This window comes from Aspergillus flavus, chromosome 5, assembly GCF_009017415.1.
Source record: "Aspergillus flavus chromosome 5, complete sequence".
Lineage (NCBI taxonomy): Eukaryota > Fungi > Ascomycota > Eurotiomycetes > Eurotiales > Aspergillaceae > Aspergillus > Aspergillus flavus.
In genome coordinates this window covers 895,316-917,088 of record NC_092408.1, presented here as the reverse complement: position 1 = coordinate 917,088, position 21,773 = coordinate 895,316, and the positions used below count along the sequence as shown (strand labels likewise).

At 50.3% G+C, this 21,773-nt stretch overlaps 6 protein-coding genes across 6 annotated transcripts, besides 5 other annotated features; 3 read left to right on the top strand and 3 right to left on the bottom strand.

Moving 5' to 3' along the window:
• Nucleotides 1-358: 358 nt before the first annotated feature.
• Nucleotides 359-1,561, top strand: F9C07_6639 (6-phosphogluconate dehydrogenase; the record flags this gene model as incomplete). Its single annotated transcript, XM_041286722.1, has 1 exon — nucleotides 359-1,561. The coding sequence occupies one exon, from the start codon at nucleotides 359-361 to the stop codon at nucleotides 1,559-1,561; it is 1,203 nt and encodes a 400-aa protein (XP_041147304.1).
• Nucleotides 1,562-2,910: 1,349 nt separating this feature from the next.
• Nucleotides 2,911-5,223, bottom strand: F9C07_6640 (putative alpha-glucosidase; the record flags this gene model as incomplete). Its single annotated transcript, XM_041286715.1, has 1 exon — nucleotides 2,911-5,223. One exon carries the CDS (start codon nucleotides 5,221-5,223, stop codon nucleotides 2,911-2,913), a length of 2,313 nt encoding a protein of 770 aa, XP_041147303.1.
• Nucleotides 5,224-6,265: 1,042 nt separating this feature from the next.
• Nucleotides 6,266-7,192: a sequence feature (Protein overlapping with rRNA (F9C07_2213858, QRD83750.1) was converted to a misc_feature.).
• A 96-nt stretch (nucleotides 7,193-7,288) lies between these two features.
• Nucleotides 7,289-7,540: a sequence feature (Protein overlapping with rRNA (F9C07_2213858, QRD83750.1) was converted to a misc_feature.).
• A 258-nt stretch (nucleotides 7,541-7,798) lies between these two features.
• Nucleotides 7,799-7,852: a sequence feature (Protein overlapping with rRNA (F9C07_2213858, QRD83750.1) was converted to a misc_feature.).
• A 178-nt stretch (nucleotides 7,853-8,030) lies between these two features.
• Nucleotides 8,031-8,045: a sequence feature (Protein overlapping with rRNA (F9C07_2213858, QRD83750.1) was converted to a misc_feature.).
• Nucleotides 8,046-8,082: 37 nt separating this feature from the next.
• Nucleotides 8,083-8,088: a sequence feature (Protein overlapping with rRNA (F9C07_2213858, QRD83750.1) was converted to a misc_feature.).
• Nucleotides 8,089-10,468: 2,380 nt separating this feature from the next.
• Nucleotides 10,469-13,464, top strand: F9C07_2222385 (Alpha/Beta hydrolase protein; the record flags this gene model as incomplete). Its single annotated transcript, XM_071509736.1, is given in 5 exon segments — nucleotides 10,469-10,649; nucleotides 10,714-10,897; nucleotides 10,917-11,364; nucleotides 11,422-11,816; nucleotides 11,883-13,464. The coding sequence occupies 5 exon segments, from the start codon at nucleotides 10,469-10,471 to the stop codon at nucleotides 12,343-12,345; spliced, it is 1,671 nt and encodes a 556-aa protein (XP_071364287.1). The 3' UTR covers nucleotides 12,346-13,464.
• A 1-nt stretch (nucleotide 13,465) lies between these two features.
• F9C07_2284512 (uncharacterized protein) lies at nucleotides 13,466-15,051 on the top strand. Its single transcript, XM_041286720.2, has one exon. The coding sequence runs from the start codon at nucleotides 13,591-13,593 to the stop codon at nucleotides 14,608-14,610; it is 1,020 nt and encodes a 339-aa protein (XP_041147300.1). The 5' UTR covers nucleotides 13,466-13,590; the 3' UTR covers nucleotides 14,611-15,051.
• Nucleotides 15,052-15,715: 664 nt separating this feature from the next.
• F9C07_2258450 (uncharacterized protein) lies at nucleotides 15,716-17,659 on the bottom strand (the record flags this gene model as incomplete). Its single annotated transcript, XM_071510135.1, has 4 exons — nucleotides 15,716-16,576; nucleotides 16,632-16,785; nucleotides 16,844-17,123; nucleotides 17,144-17,659. The coding sequence occupies 4 exons, from the start codon at nucleotides 17,657-17,659 to the stop codon at nucleotides 16,474-16,476; spliced, it is 1,053 nt and encodes a 350-aa protein (XP_071364286.1). The 3' UTR covers nucleotides 15,716-16,473.
• A 1,564-nt stretch (nucleotides 17,660-19,223) lies between these two features.
• On the bottom strand, nucleotides 19,224-21,259 carry F9C07_2107649 (uncharacterized protein; the record flags this gene model as incomplete). Its single annotated transcript, XM_071509027.1, has 4 exons — nucleotides 19,224-19,773; nucleotides 19,821-19,925; nucleotides 19,965-20,665; nucleotides 20,696-21,259. 4 exons carry the CDS (start codon nucleotides 21,257-21,259, stop codon nucleotides 19,224-19,226), a joined length of 1,920 nt encoding a protein of 639 aa, XP_071364285.1.
• Between the last annotated feature and the right edge of the window lie 514 nt (nucleotides 21,260-21,773).

Here is a 21,773-nt window from a genome sequence, read left to right as displayed (position 1 = left end):
GACACCAAATGCAGCGTTCCACGGAAACGAGTTGCGGACGATAGAGTGATGACTACAAGGAAGACCCGAGCAAGACAAAAACGGCCCCGGTTGAGGGCTGACATAATCCCGCTCGTCCCTTTCCCAGCCAATCACGGAGCTTTCAATCCGACATCGGCCGGGGAGGTCTGCAGCAACTCCGGATCACGTGCCTCCGGGACGACCCCAGCAACCAGCTTAAAATGCGAGTCACGTCCACCTCCAGCTCTCCCTTTTCTCTCTTCTTCTCCATTCTCTATTTCTGTCAATTCCATTCCAATCTCCCCTCTTTCCCTCATCCTTCCTTCCCTCCACCTCAATTCCTCCATATCAATACACAATGGCTGCTCGTGGACTCCCCCGCGCCCTCCGCCTGGCCCGTGTTGCCGCTCCTCGCTCCGTCGTCTCCGCCGCCCTCCCTCGTCCCGCTCTGGCTAAGGCTGCTGCCAATGCCCTCCCCCGTGTGACTCTGTCCTCTACTCCCGTCCGTGGTGTCAAGAACATTTCCTTCGCCGGTCACGAGGAGACCGTCTACGAGCGTGAGGACTGGCCCCGTGAGAAGCTCCAGGAGTACTTCAAGAATGACACTCTGGCTCTTATCGGTTACGGTTCCCAGGGTCACGGTCAGGGTTTGAACCTCCGTGACCAGGGCCTCAACGTCATTGTTGGTGTCCGTAAGGACGGTGCTTCCTGGAAGGAGGCCGTCCAGGACGGCTGGGTTCCCGGCAAGAACCTCTTCGACGTCAACACCGCCATCGAGAAGGGTACCATCGTCATGAACCTTCTCTCCGACGCCGCCCAGAGTGAGACCTGGCCCACCATCAAGCCCCTCATCACCAAGGGCAAGACCCTCTACTTCTCCCACGGTTTCTCCCCCGTCTTCAAGGAGCTCACCAAGGTCGACGTCCCCAAGGACGTTGACGTCATCCTCGTTGCCCCCAAGGGCTCCGGTCGTACCGTCCGCACTCTCTTCCGTGAGGGCCGTGGTATCAACTCCTCCATCGCCGTCTACCAGGATGTCACCGGCCAGGCCAAGGAGAAGGCCATCGCCATGGGTGTTGCCGTCGGTTCCGGTTACCTCTACGAGACCACCTTCGAGAAGGAGGTCTACTCCGATCTCTACGGTGAGCGTGGTTGCTTGATGGGTGGTATCCACGGTATGTTCCTCGCCCAGTACGAGGTCCTCCGTGAGCGTGGCCACAGCCCCTCTGAGGCCTTCAACGAGACCGTTGAGGAGGCCACTCAGTCTCTCTACCCCTTGATCGGTGCCAACGGCATGGACTGGATGTACGCTGCCTGCTCCACCACCGCCCGTCGTGGTGCCATCGACTGGTCCAGCCGCTTCAAGGACAACCTCAAGCCCCTCTTCAACGAGCTCTACGACAGCGTGCGTGACGGCACCGAGACCCAGCGTTCTCTGGACTACAACTCCCAGAAGGACTACCGCGAGAAGTACGAGAAGGAGATGCAGGACATCCGTGATCTCGAGATCTGGCGCGCTGGAAAGGCCGTCCGTGCCCTCCGCCCCGAGAACCAGAAGTAAATGTAATGTGCATTGGGATTTGGGAAAAAGTTATGACTGTACCATGATGCCTTGTTATATTTCAGTTAATTAATTTCATTATACCACGTTCAAGCAATTTCTGAGCCTTCGTCGTAAGAGTGTCATGTAGCGGAATCAATGCCCAGTAAAACTGATATAAGACTTGAACATCTCGTCGACCTCTGGAATATCTTACCCCAACAGCTGTCTAGAACACATTGATACAGGACCATTGACCTATTAAAAACACCTTGCACTTCCTTTTCAACGAAGGAAACTTATAAGTCTACTTGACGATGCGATAGAGCTTGCTTCAAGTGAAATAGCCAATAAATCTCCCCAATTCCCTCACCTCCAGACCGGAGAGCTCTAAAACGTACACCAACCCATGAACGAACTTCAGCTACCATGATATGATATAAAAAACGGAGTAAAAGTCAGTCCCCTTGTTCCCCGAATACTTTAGCCCTTCAAGGTCAAGACTTCAAAAATATCAAAAGCGACGATAGTGAATAAGCCTATCATCCATGCATGATCAATTTGACTAGTGCAACGGCGTCCCATATACGAAGTAAGCTGTATATTAAAGCTCACACTACGACCAATAAGATCAAGTACAAGCTTAGATGCAGATCGTTCATGCCGAGTTGTAGTTATAATTAAGCGTGATCCAATAGAAGCTAGCTATTCCCTACTAGTTGGTTCTCTAGTGACCTTACCGTTCAAGGGATTTCAGATTAAGTTCTGAATAAGCACCTTACTTGGATTAGCTGTGTGAAATAGTCAAGAATGGTAACTGCGGCTCCACAATAACCGGTTGTTGATATGTTGATATACGCGGCAACAGGTTTGCTGTGAATGTTTGCGAACTGAGATTATATCCTGGAGTTTGTTTACAATGACTTTGTTCTTTATGTACTTCTGTTTTATAAGATGGAAGTATGAAGTATAGTATGTGTAGAACCCGAAGGAGCACTACTGGCGAGTAAAGCCGACAGATGTCCGCGAGCTAGACTTTACCCCTGCTAATATGAACACGTGTGTTCACGTTAATTCGACTCAATACTCTGAGCATTGAGAGATAACAGGAAGCGTTATCTTACATCCAAGGCTGTAAGAGGTGACTTTATGGCGTATTTCAAAGCTTTACCACTGTGCCAAAAGAAAAGAGTAGAATACTAAGCCTGAGGCCGGGCACTACGCTCGCATATATAAGCTTACGTTCAGGTAAATCAGATCAGGCACCGTGAGAACTATAAGCAATCAAAGCATCAAGAAATTTGAGTCGTTAGAGGTGGGGTATTTGATTTTTATTCCTCTCTAATAGTCTAGTAAACGGTATCCTCTATCTAAACACGAATGACAGTTCCATTCTCCTTCCGAACAAAGTCCAAAAAGACATTCAGCTCGGGGCTATGCGCATGATTGACCACAAACACAGCCGGCTTTCCATAAGGCGCATCAACACGCACTGTTTGTCCAGCGTGGTAAGTCTGGCCGGACCAGACATGGGTGTAAGTGCGGTTTCTGTCAGTACCGGGGAGATACACATTCAACTTGGTAGTTTGGGGGTCCAAGACAGGAGCAACGTAAAGATCAGCGCCGAGGTAGAAGCTCTGGTAGCTAATCTGGCGGGCCTTGGAGTCGTCCGGGTGGTACAGGACGGGCATTCTCAGGAGAGGCCAGCCGCGGGTCTTGCTTTCGTTGTTCAGAACCTGACGGCGGTAGGGGCCGAGACTCTTGAACATGCGGGCGTTGTATGCATAATAGGAATATGTGGAGCTATTGGTGTAGAACTGGGCGTTGACCTCGGGCACGTTGCCTTCGTGAGACCGGAAGACGGCGCTGGAAACTGCGGCCAGTTCTCCCCAACGTCCGAGGATCTCTGCGGAACGTCCAATGGCGCCGGATGAGTTTGCTACGGTAGGTGGGTGGAAGGCGGTGGTATAGCCACCGAGGTCGGAGTGGCTCTGGGCATAGCCAGAAATGCCCATTTGGCCCATGATGGTCACGGCAGACTTGATGCCGTCGTTGACGCCCCAGACAGTGGTTTGGTCTCCGACCCAGAACAGGTTCAGGTGGCGGTTAGAGCCCAGCGAGGCAGAACGGTGAAATGTGACCATCTCGTCGAACAGGGGCATTTCTTTGGCCACAGAGCGCTGGAAGATAGCCCAATCACGGGGGTACTGGTTGTGGTAGAAATAAGCATCAGAAGAGATGTTGGCCAGCTTGGTGTCTGGGGTGATGGGAGTGTACTCTCCGAAATCCCACATGACACCGGAGATGTTGGCGCTCCAAACTTGTTTGCGGAGGACATCAGCAAACCATGCGCGTGTCTTCTGGTTAGTAAGATCCAAAATACCAGCCTGGATTCCCTTGCCACTGGAGATGATAGCGGTGCCATTCGTGGTCGAATTCTGAACCATATATCCACCCTTGGTGGCCTCGAGGAAGAGGTTACGGCGGTAACCATCGGCCTTGGAGCTAACATTGGCGACAAATGGGTTGATGTAGGCCAAGGTCTTCACGCCATATTCTTCACGCAGATCCTGCACGAATTCAGCCCAGGTTGGGTACAGTTTGCTGTCGGATTCCCAATTCCACCAGAGACGAGAAATTTGCATGTTGCCGTATGGTGCTTCTTGAGAGTGGGTGCCAGACCAATCTTGAAGCCACACTGCCGCAACAGGGCAATCCTGCTTTAGACCTTCTTTAACGATGCGCTCCACCTTCTCCTGTCCGCCTTGAATACCCAAGATGGCGCCGTTATCGACCCACTCGGGCAAGGTAGGCATCTTGCCAACATAGTCGGTGAGCATGGTGATGGCATTGAGCATATTATCCGCCTGCATAAAATGGCCGCCAACTGTCAGAGCATCGTATCTCACAGTCACAGCGTTGGGTTTGGTGAAGTCGAATTCAGAAAAGGCAGTGTCTTCTTCCCTAAGGTAGAAGACTCTCGCAGCAGAGCTGATAAATTGAGGGATGGCAGTATAAGTCGTAAATTCGTTTCCACCGCTGAACCAGCTCTGGGAGTCTTCTAGGGCGGTGATGGGCTGATCGCCACGGCCCACACCTTGTTCACGGGAGAAGATGGGGATGGTCTGATTCTTCATGGACGCAAAGGATGCCTGAGCACCTAGACCGTAAAAGTCCTCCGATGCATGAGAACCAAAGGTTACATACAGCTTGTTCATTGGCGCGTTGCGCTTGTGACCAGGCTCGACATTGACGTCGAATGCTACACGATCCGGAAGGGTCTTGGGTACCCAGAAGCTCATAGTATACCCAATGGATTGGTCCCCACAGTCTTGCAGGTATCCCTGGATGGATACATCCTCACCACTGACGCTATTTTCGCGCGAAGAGTGAGTGACCCTAGTGACATTCTGACCTTGGCAACGGTTGAGATCCACGCTGGTATAGTTGAAGTTGCCATTCGCACCGACCCATTGGTCTTTCCCGGTGCTGGCACTGAGAAAGTTCTGACCAGGGACGGTAGCGAGGAGAGTCTTATTAGCCTGTACAATTGACAGTTGTTGGGAACTCGACTGCCAATTGACTTCAATACCCTGTCCCAAAGTCCATGACGATTGCGACTCGCCCAACGTAGCAAGAGCAAAGACGCTGAAAGCGCCCAGATATGAGGAGTAGGGCGGCATTGCTGCAAGTTGGCCAACAGACTATGAGATTCAGCCCAGAGGAACAGAGTTTTCAGTGGCACGCATGCTGGATTTATGTGTTCCACGTCTCAGCATGGACGCTATTATGGCAGAACAAAATGCCGCAGGAAGTGGAGCGCTGCAAATACCGTGCAGCACCGTGTATGACGGTGCTGCATAGTGTTTCTTGGCTTCAGTTAGTTAGGGCCATACCAAATTTCCAACCCGTTCTTTCTTCTAAACGACCTGGTTCACAATTTCACTATGTGGAACCCATCGGCAAAATCTTCCGAATTCTCGGGATAGAAGACAAGCAAACGCCAAACGGTGTGCACCTGTGGGGTGGGCCTTTCTCCACAATAACCTGGAGGCTCTCCGCTTTTTCGTCGTTGGGGTTGTTGAAGGCAGTGAAATTTCTGGACAGAGTCATAGACCAACAGCAAAGGGAGTGATCGACATGCTTTTCTTCCTGCATGGGAAATCTCTACGCTTTGGCTAAATGAATTGTGTCTTTATACGGATCAACTCCGGATAATTGCATCTCACCACGTGACGTCATGGACAATACCTCAATGACCCACCGATGTAGCGAGAATTGCTTTGCTGTCTCGAGGGCCTTGCCTGTCGGAAAATACATGATCCCGCGGATACCATAGCTTGCACCGGTGCGTTTGGCTCCAGTGCAATGACTTATGTATGTTGAGCCTGCGATATGGTGCAGATCAGGGGCTTAAGGCTGGTAGTGACCATTTAAATGCAATCAAAGTGGTACTCTCCAGTCTTTGTATCTACTGTCCAGCTCTATTACCCGTCATCGACCTGACGAATCCGGTCTACATGGCCTAGTGGTCTGGGAGCGACGACCCCGTACCTTTGTCAATTTCCGGACTCTAATCAGATATGTCGGCGGGCTTAAACGTTGACTCATCCCCAAATGGAATTCATTGCTAGTAGGTTTTGGGTAGGTCATAGAATCTTCAACAGTATAGTTTGCTAACGAGAATTTCACCGAAATAAGGTGCTATATCCACACTGTGCCAACTCACATGCCTGATCTCCAATTACCTGGCTGTTTAATGGACTGTAATTCTGGGGTCCAGAAGACGGCATCCTGACTGTACAGGGTAATCTCGGTGTTGGTCATCTTACTCTTCAGGCGAGCCCAGTAGCCCGCTGGTTCTTTGTAGAAGCGACTCACATGAACCATGATTTTGATGGGTCTGCGAGGTGTTTCAACAAAGAAGAAGACATGAATAGAGCCAAGATTCCCGGGGCTTTGGGTCTGTTCCATATGCAAGGTTCGCGGTTTGTCAGGGTTATCATACCAAAATTTCATTTGGTATTCGGAATTGGGGTGGATGATACGCGTGTTGATGTCGTCGGACCCGAGCATAAAGCTGACTGCTGCCTTATCAAAGGCAGGAATTGGGGTATCGCTCGAACCATACCCGCATTTGAATTCCCATTCGACGTAAAGAAGGCTCAAGAAATACTTGAGAGCATCTTTGATCCTTGCGGCAGCAGCACGGTGGCTATCATGGTCGCTCTCTTCCAAGAGATTGTACAGGGATTTCACTTTGATATTGGTGATATTGTCATTGACTCCGGGGATCAAGGTATCGGTCCATTCCTCGTATTTAGCCTGATTTGCAGGGTCTTCTACTAACCGTGCGCTTTGTTGCGGTGCACCACCTTCCATGCTGACACTCCCCTCCCTAGACTTTTTGTATGTCTTCTTTTCCTCTTCGGTCGCAGCCTCCACAGTTGACTTAACTATGCCGAGGAACTCTGCCTCAATGCAGGCCTTCCATCTCTCTCGCTGCATGGAAGAGGTTTCTGTGCTCGTCACGCGCATCTTGTATGAGTTTCCATAGAAGGTCTCAATGATGATGTGCGTTCCATAGACATCGAAGAACTTCCTCCAGTCCTGGTGTACAGCAGGGTCCTTCTCATCCCAAGCAGGCAGACGCTCGATTCACGAAATTAAATTCGGGTCAATATTATTCCACGTGTGGGCGCCTGGACGCGGAGAGGCAGAGTAAGCCTGTTGCTCCATGCTGCACACCCCGTAGTAACTGTCGGTTTGGAAAGTGGTTTCATACTCATATTCGGCGGAGGCGTTGACAGAGACGCCCATGTAGGAAACACCCATGGAGGAGCTCACAGAGAGTTTGCTTGCAAGTGAAGTACCGGTCTCGATTTGCAAGTCACGATAGTAGGTCTTAACACTCGTGAGCTCCGCTTTGACATTCGCAGGGATACGATACGTGGTGCCGGAGCCTGGTACTTGACCCGACTCCTCACTGGTCCAGTCAGGCTGTATGAGGCGGTGATTCTCTGTGCTCCCATACGGAGAAGTGCGAATGCCTACATATTGTACGTGGCTTAGTGTAGGGAGGAGACCTATGTTCCAGGTTGGAGAGTGTTTCCGAGATCTGACATGGTTATACTCAGGCTTCTCGGCTAGGATCAGCACCGTGAAATTGCCAACTCAGCATGCAGCTGCAGATGCTTCTTCAGCTGGACGGATGCGGGTGGAATTGATGCCATTGGTCGAGTCAGCTTGACTACTCACTAGTAGTAGAACGTATGAGCTCAGCTGAACTTTCGATTTCATGCTTAGTATACACTATAATGGAACAATAAGCCGAAGATCAGGTAGCCTAATAGATATCCAGTACGGAAAGCTGAGTTGTTTTCGATCCGTTCGATCCGTTCATCTGTTTGATCTATTTCGATCTGTTCCGATTTTGTCGATCGGTTCAATCTATCCAATCCGTTCGAGCTGTTCAATCCTATCGACTTACTCGCTGGAATGAAGTCTATATAATTTACTATTTAGGGCAAACCAGTACATACGACCATAGGGTGTGGAAAACAGGGCTTCCCGTCCGCTCAGCCGTACTTAAGCCACACGCCGGGAGGTTAGTAGTTGGGTGGGTGACCACCAGCGAATCCCTCCTGTTGTATGTTTTTGTATTTTATTTAGCTGACTAGTTAAGTTAGCTGTATGGTGGTTGGTCTTCACCTAAATCTCACCCTAGAAGGATTGTCAACTAGGTAAGGATGCGTAGCAGGAGCTAAAGATGACCATACCATTATTCCTACAGGCTAGAGTAACAGTTAGTACCAACCAGTTGTCACCTGCAGCCTAGAGTGCTGAAGAGTACTTTCTGTCGGATACTTTTCTCGTCTAAGACCCGGGATGAAGGGTTCGTCTTCTCTGGTTTGTATGGACTATCATGATTTTAAACGCGTCATCCTCACATCCCATGTCTCCAAGTCTCAAAACACTCCCACTTAACTAGCCAACCCATAATAGCGGCACGCCATACGGTGTCACTTTGTGCTCTGGAAGCATATGCTTATCCGTGATATAACACACACAGAGAGAATAGTTCACTACATCCAAGAGATATAGAGTGGGTTGGGTTCGTCGCCTCGGCTGCATCGGCTCGGCTCCACTCGGACAAGGTAGTAAGTTTTCGGTCGATACTATCCGTATCCCTGGGACGTGTACGTTAGCCCCTGGACGACCCAATGGGCAAAAGAACACTCCCTGGTGAAAAGGTGACCGGGTGCCAGACTTCGTATAAAGCTGAAATGGGGATAGTAGCTAAAGCCTACCCTTTACTCATGGAGCTTAGGATGTCAGACGGTTAGCGATGGGCGATGTTGATTATTTAGCTATTCCGCCTGAAGTCGTGTCAATAATTGTCCGTAGATTCTGCTAATGCCCCAAGCCCCTAGAGACCGTATTAGGGCAATAGATTCCTCTAGTAGCCGCCTGCGTCCCAATGGAGATGGAGCAATATGGCCAATCCCCAACAACTTGATACGGTCCGTTCCCGACTCCACCCATTGGGTTTGATCCACGGTGTTCGTGTCCGGAACACCGAGCACTACTACTGGGGACCCAGATAGTGTGGATGGGGAGTCCTGTGTCTGTTGCAGCGTACATACGACGTCGTAGATCCACAATATCAAGGTGGCACGAAGCAGGAAAACTAGGGTAGAAAAGTGGGTACATTGCTGGTTTCGAATGGACCCAAAGACCCGCGCAGCATAAACGACGGCGAGGCGCCGAGCCTGTGGTTCTGACTTTCAACTCACTTTCAAATCTCCGAGCTCTTTGCTGTTAGGTAGTCGGCATTTCAACTACAGGGCCGATGACAGGAGCGGAAGTGGAGGTATATAACACATCATAAGAGCAGAAAGAATGCTTAGTTGGTGTGATCCACATGCTTTCAGCTCCGGCACTAAAGGGTTGAGGTTTTCTTGTTCTGTGGCAGACAGGAGTTCCTTGAGTACCGCTTTGCAATCATTTCTGTCTATATCAGCGTATGTCGTTGATCCGCGCCCATGATCACTCATGACGATATTATTGAGCAGCTGGATGATTGCCTGTTTGCCAAGGACGCCGGTCGTCTTCCAGGCGGTCATCCATGAGCCACCGGTCGCAAGATCCTCCAGGGTACATGGAGACTGGCTTCCTGCAACCACATTGAGACATGAGCAAATTTTCAAAAGAGATGGGTCATGGCTACTACACGCACTGCTATCATCGAGCAACCCGCAATCATGGATGTCCCCACAGCGGTAAACAGGCGGTTTTGTCGTCTCTGCTCCGAATCCAGATCTCTGTTAACGGGGCGATAATCAGGCACTCGACGATATTCCTGTTGCCACCATTCTGGATTAGATATGGCGCATGGGACTGGAGGATGTGGAGCGAGGGTAGGATTGGAATCGGACGGTTGAGCTTCACGCCGGACGTCGCCTACAACAGTCGTCATCTGTACCGGGGATTGAGTCTCAGGTTGTTCTGTAGGTGACCGATGAATTGCGTAGTCTCCAACTAATCGAAGACCGGTGTCATCAAGATTACCAGCTTGGTGTTCCAGTTCACTGCGTGTAGTCACGGCTATAATGATGAAATTGAGGTACATGAAGCTAAGTAGTCGTATAGCTGTCAACAGACCGAGTAAATGACAGATCGTAGGGCCTGATGAGAAGGCAAGTACCTAATCGCCTTTCCACCGCTCGGCCCATATGTTGGTTGTTCTTCGAATCGGCGTGGAGCCGAACCGACTATGTATCCGTCATTATGCGGATAGCTGCCGTTATAATCCTTGTTTCAATCTAGCTAGGTGACCCGACTATCGCGGAATTACTTCTCTTTTCCACTCTTCACGTTGGAACTTTTTTTTAAAGGAGTGTACCTACCCCTTTAACCCTAAGCAATATGGCTGAGGATAAGTTCGTCGAGGTTGACCGCGAAAGCTTCCCTTATATTTTCATGAAGAATGTGGACATACCTTTAAAGACCCACGAGAAGGGGCTTCTGCGCTGCAACGTTTACCTACCTAAGGATTCTGCCCCTTATGGGACACAGAAGTACCCCGTGATCGCAACATATGGTCCATGTAAGTCTGGTTTGCGGCATCCTTTGTGGTATGATTTAACTTACGTTGGAGATTCCGATGACAGATGGAAAGGACGTCCCTTATGAAGTGTTTTTCAAAAAGAGCTGGGATCAGGTCAACCCAGACATGAAGTCCACCCATGCATCTTGGGAGACCCCGGATCCTGGCTTCTGGACACGTCAGGGATATATTGTCGTTCGAACAGATGAGCGAGGTTCGGGCCAGAGCCCGGGAGAGCTTGATACCATGTCCCGAGGTACTAGTGAGGCTTTTTTTTGATGTAGTAGAGTGGTGTAGTGAGCAGGAATGGTCCAGAGGTAAGGTGGGATTACTGGGTATTAGCTACTTCGCAGGCACCCAATGGCGAGTGGCTGCTCGTCAACCCAAGGGTCTGGCGGCCATTATTCCCTGGGAGGGCATGAGTGACTATTACCGTGATCGGGTCCGTCATGGTGGTATTTTGTCTGATCGTTTCATCGACTTTTGGTGGAAGAACGCCATCCAACCGAATCAGTACGGCAAGCCCGGTCGAGCATCGCGCCAGTGGGGCGATGACACTCTGGAGGGAGATCTTGACGAGCAGACTTTGTTCTCTAACCGGCGTGACCAAACCAAAGATTCTGCAGCGCACCGATTTATGGACGAAGATTATTACAATACCCGAAATTTCGATCTGTCCAGCATTGAAGTCCCTCTGCTAAGTGTTGCAAACTGGGTAAGTGACTCGACTCTTTCGGGCACTGTGCACGAACACCGAGATTGATCTATTTAGGGAGGAATCCTGCTCCATTTACGCGGGAATGTTATTGGCTGGATGCGCGCCTCCTCTTCGTACAAGTTCTTGCGCTTCATTGTAGGGCGCCATGATCTACCCTTCTATTATCCGCACTCTGCCCAGCTGCAGTTGTCGTTCTTGGATGCCTTCCTAAAAGATAACGACTATGACGGCTGGAAGTCTGGCCAACAGCCCCGTGTGCATCTGTGCCTTCGTAAAGGCGATTGTGGGGTAGACGATCCTGAACGCGAACTGAAGTTTCCCAGTCGTGCCGAGGTTGACTGGCCTATCCCGGACACTCAGTATACGAAGTTCTTTCTCACAACCAAACAAACCTTATCTAGAGAACCCGATACTTCTATTGATATCTGCACATATGAGGCACTGACTGGGTAAGGTTCCTTTATTCGGATACTTTGTCTATTCCTTGCAAGCTTCTCATCATCTGTTTACTTTAGGACCCCAATCACCTTTCTATACAAGACGTCCTCGAGCCTGGAGATCACAGGACATATCCTGGCCCGCCTGACTGTTTCTTGCTCTCGAGAAAGCCCCAACAGCTCTCCACCAACTGATATTGACCTTTTCGTTACCCTGCGCAAATTGAATGCCGACGGGAAGGAAGTCTTCTACACTGGTACGATGGGTGACCCGGTCCCCATTGTCAAGGGATGGCTCCGAGTTTCGCTCCGCAAAGTCAATACTGAACATCCATTCCATCGTCACTATCTCCCTTACAGAGACTATACTAGTGCTGATGTTCAACCTGTAAAGGAGAATGAGAGATACCAGGTGGATGTGGAAGTGTGGCCGACTAATACTGTGCTCGACCCCAACGAGACTTTGGTTCTAGAGATTGCAGGCCATGACACCCAGAGTGTCGGCAAGTTCTCCCACGAGCATCCGGATAATCGGGATTGAGCAGTCTTTGGCGGCCTCAACCATATCGAGGTGGGCCAGGAGTCTTGCTCCCTATCATACCATCTCGGGAGGCTCTTAATTGATCACCTACCTACAGAGAGCGAAGATATACATAGAGGATGGTACATTATGCTGTACTCAGCTAATTCATCCAATGTAGATAGACGGACGTTTATATCGAGAACACAATGAAGCTATCCTGTCTACCTAGGGCAGAAGTTTTATTTTCGGTTTCAGCACATCTATGTGTACCTATTCGTTTCTCTGAATCTATTTACTGGTATCGAACGAAAGCACAAGTTACGCCTCGATGGAAATTAATACAAAGTAGTACTGTTTAGAATGATAAATGTGGCTGTATGCATCTCTAAGGACTCCGGTGTTTCAAACTTGAACCCAGGTATACGACGATAATGTTTTGTGCGCATGAATGTGGCACCATTTTTGGCCAATAGTTAAACGCAAATAGCCTTTGTATCCCTTGATGCTGCAGCTATTTATAGGCACTTGGCTTGGCGTATAAACCTATCCCAACGGTACCATGAGGTGTCGCTAGCATTTATCTTCAATCGGCTTGTAGGCTGCTCCTGTCCATACTCTACATTCCGCTCGGATGCGCCTTGTGTAGATGGGTCTCCTTCCCCCCCAGAGATGGTTAAGAGCAAAGTTGAAGTCCCCGTCGAGATCCTATCTCTCCAAAGGTTAAAGTTCATAAAGACCTCCAGGTAATCAGTAGCCGCCAGTACAAGTATCGCGTGCAATCATGCCGCGATTAGACCTGGTTCCGACGTAAGAAATGGAGCTGCCTTGAAACTTATCCTGAAAAGGAAAGGATCTGAAGGGAAATGTCTTTTGCTTCTGGTGATGGGTGGGCAACTACTGTATCTTATCACACCATCTCAAGCACATTAACCAGTGAGAGCTGCGGCATAACCGCCGCTATCCGGCACCCCTGTCTATCCACCCCAATAAGACAGCCTGATGGCACTGCCACGCCCAAGGTGTTGTCTAATGTCAAGGCTCCTAGTCTCCATTTAATTTATATTGCTTGAAACAAGGTGTTAGCGCTGAGCTGAGCCACGCATATGTGGCTAGGCTGCGCCTTAGGCAGACAAGTAAATGCCTTGGTCTCTACTCGTCTTATCAGGGTATATAGAGAGTATGAGTCTCCTGCAGCATATCCTACAAGTATCGACTCTCAAAGTAAAGCAAGTTTCCTAGATATCAACTCGTGCAATTATTACTATGCCTTCTACATACTCACCACCCCAAGCAACCTTCCTTAACCTCTCTGAGATCATCCAACTTTACCCAGAGGAAGAATCATGGTGCGCAGGATACGCACCATCACAGCGTCGTCGCTGCCACATGCCAACAAATGCTCGGAACCGGAAAACCGCCATGTCCTTATTAGACGAAGGGACCAAAGACCTCCATGCAGGACGAGACATCAACGACCTGCTCGAAGACCTGGCTCCTTATGTTCTGTGCACACGATTCCACAAGAATCAGGCCCCTGAACTTGCCGCAAAGTGGAAGTGGCAAGTTCAACGATTCCTGGCCTCCTATATGGTTCTTGCTCCTGCTCAACGAGCTGCCCGAGAGAGACGACAAATTAGCTCTCTGGCAAGATCCAGGCAAAGTGTAGAGGTGGAATATTCACACCCGGAGAAATGGCTCACGGTACGGATCGGGGAGCCTGAACGTCTACGGACTACTCGATTAGCGCCAGCGGCTTCGCAAGGACATCTCGTCAATGAGCGCGTCACTCAAACTGCAAACTCCCCCGATAGACCACGCGAGCTCGCTATGAGCAGTCCTGCCGTTTCAACGCAGGAAATATCGAGTAGAACAAGAGCAGTAGCTTCCAACTCCCAAACACGCCTTCAGGTTGCCCCTACTGCGGCATCGAACCGGGGGCTATCGAACATACCAACACCAGCTATTCGCGCGACCTCCAATCGTGTTCGCCCTGAGAGTGGCTCAAGCGTCGCTTTACCATCTACTATATCATCGCGTTCTGGCGATACTACTCGCCGAGCCATTGAAGGAGACTGTACCATCTGTTTTGATCCCTTGAAAAATGCTCGCTCTGAAGCTGGTGATGGTGCTCACCATGGTACAGGAGACGACGAAGAACAGCGGGAATTATCCTGGTGCAAAGCCCAATGTGGAGTCAACTACCATGCGACCTGCATTGAATCGTGGTTGAAGGCCTCCCCTAAGGCTACATGTCCGACATGTAGGAGTGCATGGAGGAAGTAGGGTTAAATTGTTCTGTTCAATTTGTACATGTGCATTAAGGGTTCTGTCTGGTAGACTAAACTCAAATACCCCGACCAGAGCCGTTGAAAGTGTGATAGCATTTTTTTTTTTTCATCAGACCTATATATGTGAATAGCCTTCCCAGGGAAGTTGCTCCAGGTATTGACATGTCCGTCTCTACTAGTTATATTATCTAAGGTTTAGAAAGCAGGTCCTGTTGTATGGCCTCAGGCACCTGCCTCCTTGCTTTTATGCCTGGTACTGTATATCTTTTATATATGTGTAAGTGTGGGCATTTTATACACGGTTATCTTATTTTTCTTTTTTTGGTTGTAGGCCTTCACTATGTGTAGCTATTCTACTATTCTAGAATTATTACATCTAAAACCGCCCTACGACGTATTCATGTTGCAAGAGACGAGAATGAACATCAAGGTCATATTTATCTAAAAGCGTATATTAAATACTACCTGTATCGTGAGACTAGCTAATCATACAACTTAGATATGAACCTCTATGCTCTCGCCAAGCAAGAATGGCGATCGGGCATACTTCACAGATTGTACTGTCCAAGCGGCAGCTGTCACGCTCCAGGTTGCCCCATGAACTCTCTCGTCGTGGTCATCCGGTTGAATGTTTCAAAGTCGTAAAAGAAGTCCGTGTTCCTCACGACAGGGAGCCAGCCATCCCATCCTTGTTGCGTGTTGGCAAAGACCTTGGAGAAAGGGGCCCACCATGCGTTACGCCAGCTTCAGTCCACCACTGCGAGATGTGCAGGACGTTCGTGGACGGCCGTAAGGAGACATGCAAGCACAACCTATACCCATCATCGTCGTAGAAGCTGATATTGGCATTTGCCACACCTGAGTTAGGCTGTTTAATTCAGCCAGAAGGCGAATAAGGCTCGCTGGAGGTGGATTCCGCAACAGGCGAGCTGAACAAGAAGCTGAAGAGCTGAAGTGACTGAAGAGACGTTAATGCTACTGAATCTATGGAGAGTGACCAGGCCAACTCGAGGTAGATCAAAGCATATTAAGTAGCCTCTTCAGGACCTGATACTTTGAGTTGGAGTCAACCGGCTGCCTACTCAGCCACTGCCCTGTCATCAGGATATAAAGCAGCTGAACTCATTCAATCTTCACCCAGTTACCCTGTACGACCCCCGCACGTTGCGTCCCACGCTTAAGTCCGTTCACGTACACTCTCGTTTATCTTTGCAACTATTTCTAAGTATCTGTCAGCAGCCTGATCTACTCCTGTACGCAACCGCGGAGCTCATCAGCTTTTCTATGAGCTAGTTCCTCAATAGATATTAGCTTCAGCGAGTTAGGTCCTACATAGCCACCCTCTACGGATTATTGGCTAACAGATGCATGCTGGCATACGATAGAGATTCTCAAATGGATCAAGACCTGTCAGGCGCCAACGACGGCAGCCTAAAAAGGATTCTGCACAATTATCCCGCCTTAACACACGGTCTAGCTTTCTATGATCTAGTTAGATGTTCGAGGAAGCTTAGGGTTGCTCGTCATCGAGACCTTCCCAAGCTGATAGTCGTGTTCAGGCCTCTCGATCCGTCCTTCACTAACCGGAATTAAATGGCATGTTCATGGATCTCAACCGAGTAAAGGTGCCATGGAGCCCTATATGTCCAATGCTTATAGACGAACGAAAAGCTAAAGGTAGTTGGACTATAGAAAGACAGGACATAGTATTTGCCAAATATTAATATCGGAATACTAAACAATCCTCGAATCATCGGCAAAGCTTGACTCAACAATCACTGATAAGCTAGTCTGCCATTTTCTTTCTACACCTGGTGCCTAGCGATCTGCAACCAGGCGCATTGCACCGTCGTACACTCTACTGTGGCTTAGGGAAGGGTGTGAAGTTCACAAAATTGTTGCTGTTGGTGCCGTGCTCTGCAATTCCAACCAGCACTTCCTTGCCATCTTTGGTTCCAGCACTGTCGTATACTTAGTGTCCAATAATAACTTGATTGATGTGCATCCAAGACTCACATATAGCGATAACGACCTCTATCTCTGGCCGCAAAGTTCCCCTCCTTATCACTGGTCGCTTTGACCTCCTTGAGGTTGGTATACCTTTCCCTCACGTCAGCAAACAGCTTCTTCTCGTCGACGGTTCTACCACCGTCGAATGGCTTGACATGAGCTAGAAAGCATGTTAATAGAATGCCCCCATGAGAAGAAGGTAGGGTTGTATTGCTCACGTGAGTTCTCAGACTGGAGATAATGCCGTGCGATGGATTTATCACTGTCCCGGAATTCATTCAAGTTGATACCACGGGATTGGGAAGGCCCAGCTCTGGACGGTCCAGGACGTCCTCCTCTTCCAGGATTGCCCCCATCGTTCAAAGCGCCTTCACCCTCTCCGTGGACGTTCAGCTCGAACGTTTTCTCATCACCATTGGGGCCTGGAATTTCCTGTAAGTTCTCATCAAAATAGGTTTCGACGGGCTTCTTCGGTGGAGGAAGCTCGCTGACATCGCCCTCAAGGTTCCATAGCTGACTCCGTCTGCACCAGTAGCACCAGTGGCGCCTATCGACGCAGTACTCCCAGCGCTTCCTCCATTTCCTGCTGCTTCAGGACTCCCTGCACCCCCTACAGCCCCTACAGCCCCTACAGCCCCTGCGGCCCCTGCGGCCCCTGAGGCACCAATACCACCAAGGGCTCCACCAGCAGCACTACCGGCACTACCAGCAGCGCCTAGAACACCACCGATAGCGGTGCCAGCTCCAAGAACACCGCCAACTATAGAGCCCATAGAGCTTCCAGGACCACCGCTACCGCCCACGTTAGTGGGGGTCTTCGCTTCCCCATTATTGGTTGGGGTGGGACAAGGCGGTGGAGGGAAATGAGAGATGTCCGGGACCTGTTCTCCATTCTCTAGGAAGTATGTGGGCTCAACGGGCTTGGGTGGAGGAAGATAGCACACATCGCCGTTGCAGGTGAATTCCGGGGCGGTGCCATCGATGGGTGCAGCAGATGCCGCAAGCGAAAAGAGGACAAGATCCAAGGGACGCATTGTAAACGATGAAGTAAATCAAAGTAGTTCAAATGAATAGGCCTTCTGGTCTTTCTGGTGGGAGCAGAAACGTTGACTGGACATGCCGTCGCTTTTATATAGTATTGTTTATAATGGCCGGTGGTATAGAATGTGCCGCTACAGACTAGCCTAGAACGCTGGTGTGGCATGCTATGTAGGTGCCAAGTCGGAGATATTAGGAATCGAGCAATATGGTGAGAGATGCCGAGTCTTTGTGACTTCTTGCCGATTGGGGAAACCGATACGATGCCGAGACTTAGGCAACGGGTAGCCACTATATTTGTCGATCACCAGGAGTGGCTTGGCTTAAGGCTAAACTATGTGAAAGCTCAAACTAGTGGATCCTTAGGCGGGATATCTGCAACCTTGCTTAAAATCCTTCAGCCCCGACTTGAGTTGCAAAGGACGTCGAAAGTGAAAAGAAGCATTTGTGTGATCTATCCTGTCTTCAGTAGCAAGAAAAAAAAAATTCTATAATGAGTCCACGCAATCCCTGCCGTGAAACTGGCGCAAAGCTGGAGCCTTTAGCAAAAACCCCAAGGCATATGTCTTTAGGCCTACGGAGTAGATGGAAGGTGGGTCTAGATGGTCGATCTAGCCTAAAATAAACCGACCCTCTTAGAATAACGCTCCAGATTCTGACTGCGCCACTCCTGGGAACTTGATCTGATAACGCATTCCATATGTTAGCTGATTGGGCTCGGCCGAAGCTCTGTCGTAACTTCCTTTGGGCAGCAGCTAGAAGATGTTTGACACTGAATTGGCTCACCGACATATGCAGGAAGCTCTAAAAACTTAATTATTGGACAGTCTATAGATATGAGCAGGGCCTAGCCCCTACACTTCATAAGAATTTACAGTGGTATGAAACAGCCTTGGTTTGCTGAACTATTACCGTCCCGGCCATTTCCTAATCGCGTTGAATAAACGATCTTAAAGAGATATCGCTACATCAATGTCCCCACAGATTGACTTTCTGAGAAATAGAATTATACTGGACGGATATATGGGAATTCCGGCCCACGGACGGCTATTGATTATCAGACAGTACGGAAGTCACTGTGAGGAAACTTTCTTGCAGAAGAAACTGAGCATTCTGTTACGTTTTGGATCATGCTTGGCTGGACCAAGTCAAAAGCTCGAAACCTATGGACGGCAGATGATAACCACGTCATGAGACGTGCAAAGTTGCCGTAGCTCGTCGTTGCTAACTCCTCGTGTGTTGAGACTATCCCTATTTTCCAGCTCCTTCCACTCATTGTAGTGGTCGGCTAGGTACTAGTTTGGCTGGGGCCCAGCAGGACCATAATGGACCACTTCTCACTCCAAGATGACGGCCTAGTGTTGTCTGGCACATTGTACCACAATATCGCGTGGTTTCTACGGGATTTAAAGGAATTTGTTGTAAAGAAAGGCAAGGATAGGGCTGGAAGAATGATTGTGCTGGATGGATGGCTTGCTTTGTCAATATGAATGAACTTCTAAAGCTATCCGAGTCAGATAGACTGTATATTATCTAGCTACTTAGCCAAGGAAGTAGAAACTAAAGAAATTCCCCCGGAACATAAGCCGGCATCGAATCCTCCCACAAGGAATTCGTTAACGCCCGCTTATTCCCCCCATCCGCATCCATAATGTTGATCTGGCCATACGGCTGGAATGTATTATCGTATAGCGCACACTCCGACTGAAACCCATACTCGCCCGTCGAGTACATGATCCTGCCGTCATGCGACCACACCGCATGCGCATCGTCCGCTTCACTACTCGTCAACACCTGCAGGTCCGAGCCGTCCGGCGCAATCGTACAGACCTCGTAGTTGCTTCCACTGACGCGTCGCATAAACACGATCTTTGTTCCATCCGGTGAGAAGGACGGGAGCGTATCCCACCAATTCGTCAACACGGTGACGGGGTATGTGCCGTTGGCGGTTACCTGGTCGAGGTGTAGAATGCGGAGACCCAGCTGCGATGTATCGCCGTCTTCTGCATCGGCGCCCCAAACGCGGAAGACGATCTTTGTCCCATCGGGCGAGAAGCTGGGGAAGCCTGTGTTCAGGGTATTGTTGCCGCCTGCTGAGAGTGGGATCGCGCTGGTCGTGAGGTTCATTGCTTCGCTGCCGTCGGCCTTGGAACGCACGATCCACCCGCCGTTGGACGCGCGCCCGGCGAACCAGTAGCCGACGCCGTAGGTGAGCCAGTTCCCGTCGGAGGACTAGGAGGACTGGAAGGCACCGGAGGTGCCCTGTTCGACGGAGGAGAGCGAGAGGATTCCCCTTGCTACAGGGTCGAAGACGGTTTCGCTGTCTGTGCCGGTAGCGTTGAGGGAGATGACGGCGGATTCGCCGAGCTGTTTTTGGGTGATGGCTGTCGGCCTGCGGTGTTGATGGTTGGGAAGACGTCGGTGAAGCGGTAGGTCCAGTTGGCATCCCAGCTGTAGAGGAGTTTGTTCTGGGGGCGGATATCCCAGGAGACCTTTTCGTAGACGACGCGTTTGCCGTCTGGGGACCAGGCAGGGGAGCGGGCAGTGGTGTTGTAATAGGTGGTGCCGCTGTAGATGCCTTCTTTCGTGGTGCCTTTGAGGAGGTAGCCGATTGAGCTGGTGCTGCCTAGGTACTGAGGGTAAATCTTGACGCCGGAGGTGTTCACCTCAACAACGCGGTCAGTGCCGGTAGCGAAGTCCACGGAGACAATGGAGGAGTTGGCCGAGTTGACGTCGAAGGAGCTGTGCGCGTCCCAGGTTGTTTCGCGCGTCATCTCGTAGTAGACAATGCGCTTGCCGTCTGCGGACCAGCTGGGGGAGCCAAGGGCGTAGCCCTCTTTGCCAATGACCTTGCGGAAGCCGGTTCCATCTGGTCGAATGGCGAAGATCGAGAGTTCCTGGGTGTGCTCCCAACCGCTGAGGCCCATGAACGTCTCCCAGCCGTGACCAGCCCATTTCGTATTGCGGTCGGAAGAAAAGGCGATCCACTGACTGTCTGGAGACTATGCCGGCTTGAAGTAGCCATGAGGTACAGTTTTGTTGGTGGTGGCAGCGATAGCAGGAGTATCTGTGAGGTTCCAGCGATTGCCAGTGACCAGGTCGAGGACCCAAATGTTGGCGATCATCCCTTCGGTCGAGGCATACGCAGCATGCGTGCCACTGGTGGAGAGGACGACGGAGTCTTCGACAGCCGGTGTTGTTACAAGCGGTTGCAGGTCCGACCCCTTGGTGCGCACACGCCATATATCAGAGTTTCCGTCACCGTTGCGTTCACTGGTGAAGAGAACCCACTGCCCGTCTGGCGAGAAGCTGGCGTGGTATTCGAACACAGGATCTGACAGGAGTGGCCGCTCATTGCCTCCATCGATATCCGAGATGTAGAGCTTGGATGTGCCGGGCGCGATTCGGTTCATGAGCATCACACCATCCTTGCCTAGACCTCTGCGGCCACTCTGATGAGCCGACGGAGAAGGTGAATGTGGAATATCGCGAACATTGAGGTCGAGGCCCATCTGCTGTGCATAGGGGCATGCTGCATATGCAGCAGACGGGCCGATGGCTAGCGCCAGAAGGGGCGAAGCAAGGAGAGAGAGCATAGTTGCAGGAGGTGGTGAACTGGTTCTATACTGACAGGAATCAGGGCTGCACGAAGACCCGATATACATATTGTTGCACGGATTTTCGGCCATAAATATTTGCACAATATGCGGCATATTGCGGCACCGATTCTCCACAAACTCGTCATGCTAAACGTAACATTAGTCCGGATGGAATTGGTTGAATGCGCGGCCGGAGATTCGTAATGTGAACACTCAGCTTCACAACCCTACGGAGTATATTGCAAAAAAAGATCGGCGGCCATTCCTAAACCGGGGGGAGTTTGCGAGGCTCCACGCGGAATACTTCATACTAATTAGGGCTATTGTGGAGGGATCGACAGGGCGCCGATCCTTGTATCTTCCCTCTAATCTTCAGGCTTCGTAATCACTGCATTGACATTCACTGATGGCCAACTATGGTTCATTCATCCCGGCTAATGCACCCCTGCATGCGATTGCGTAGGAGATGTACTGTGTGTACGTACGCAGAGGAATAACCCCGGCACCCCTG

Coding starts and splice junctions, on each gene's coding strand:
- F9C07_2284512 (XM_041286720.2), top strand. CDS start 13,591: ATGCCTTCTACATACTCACCACCCCAAGCAACCTTCCTTAACCTCTCT.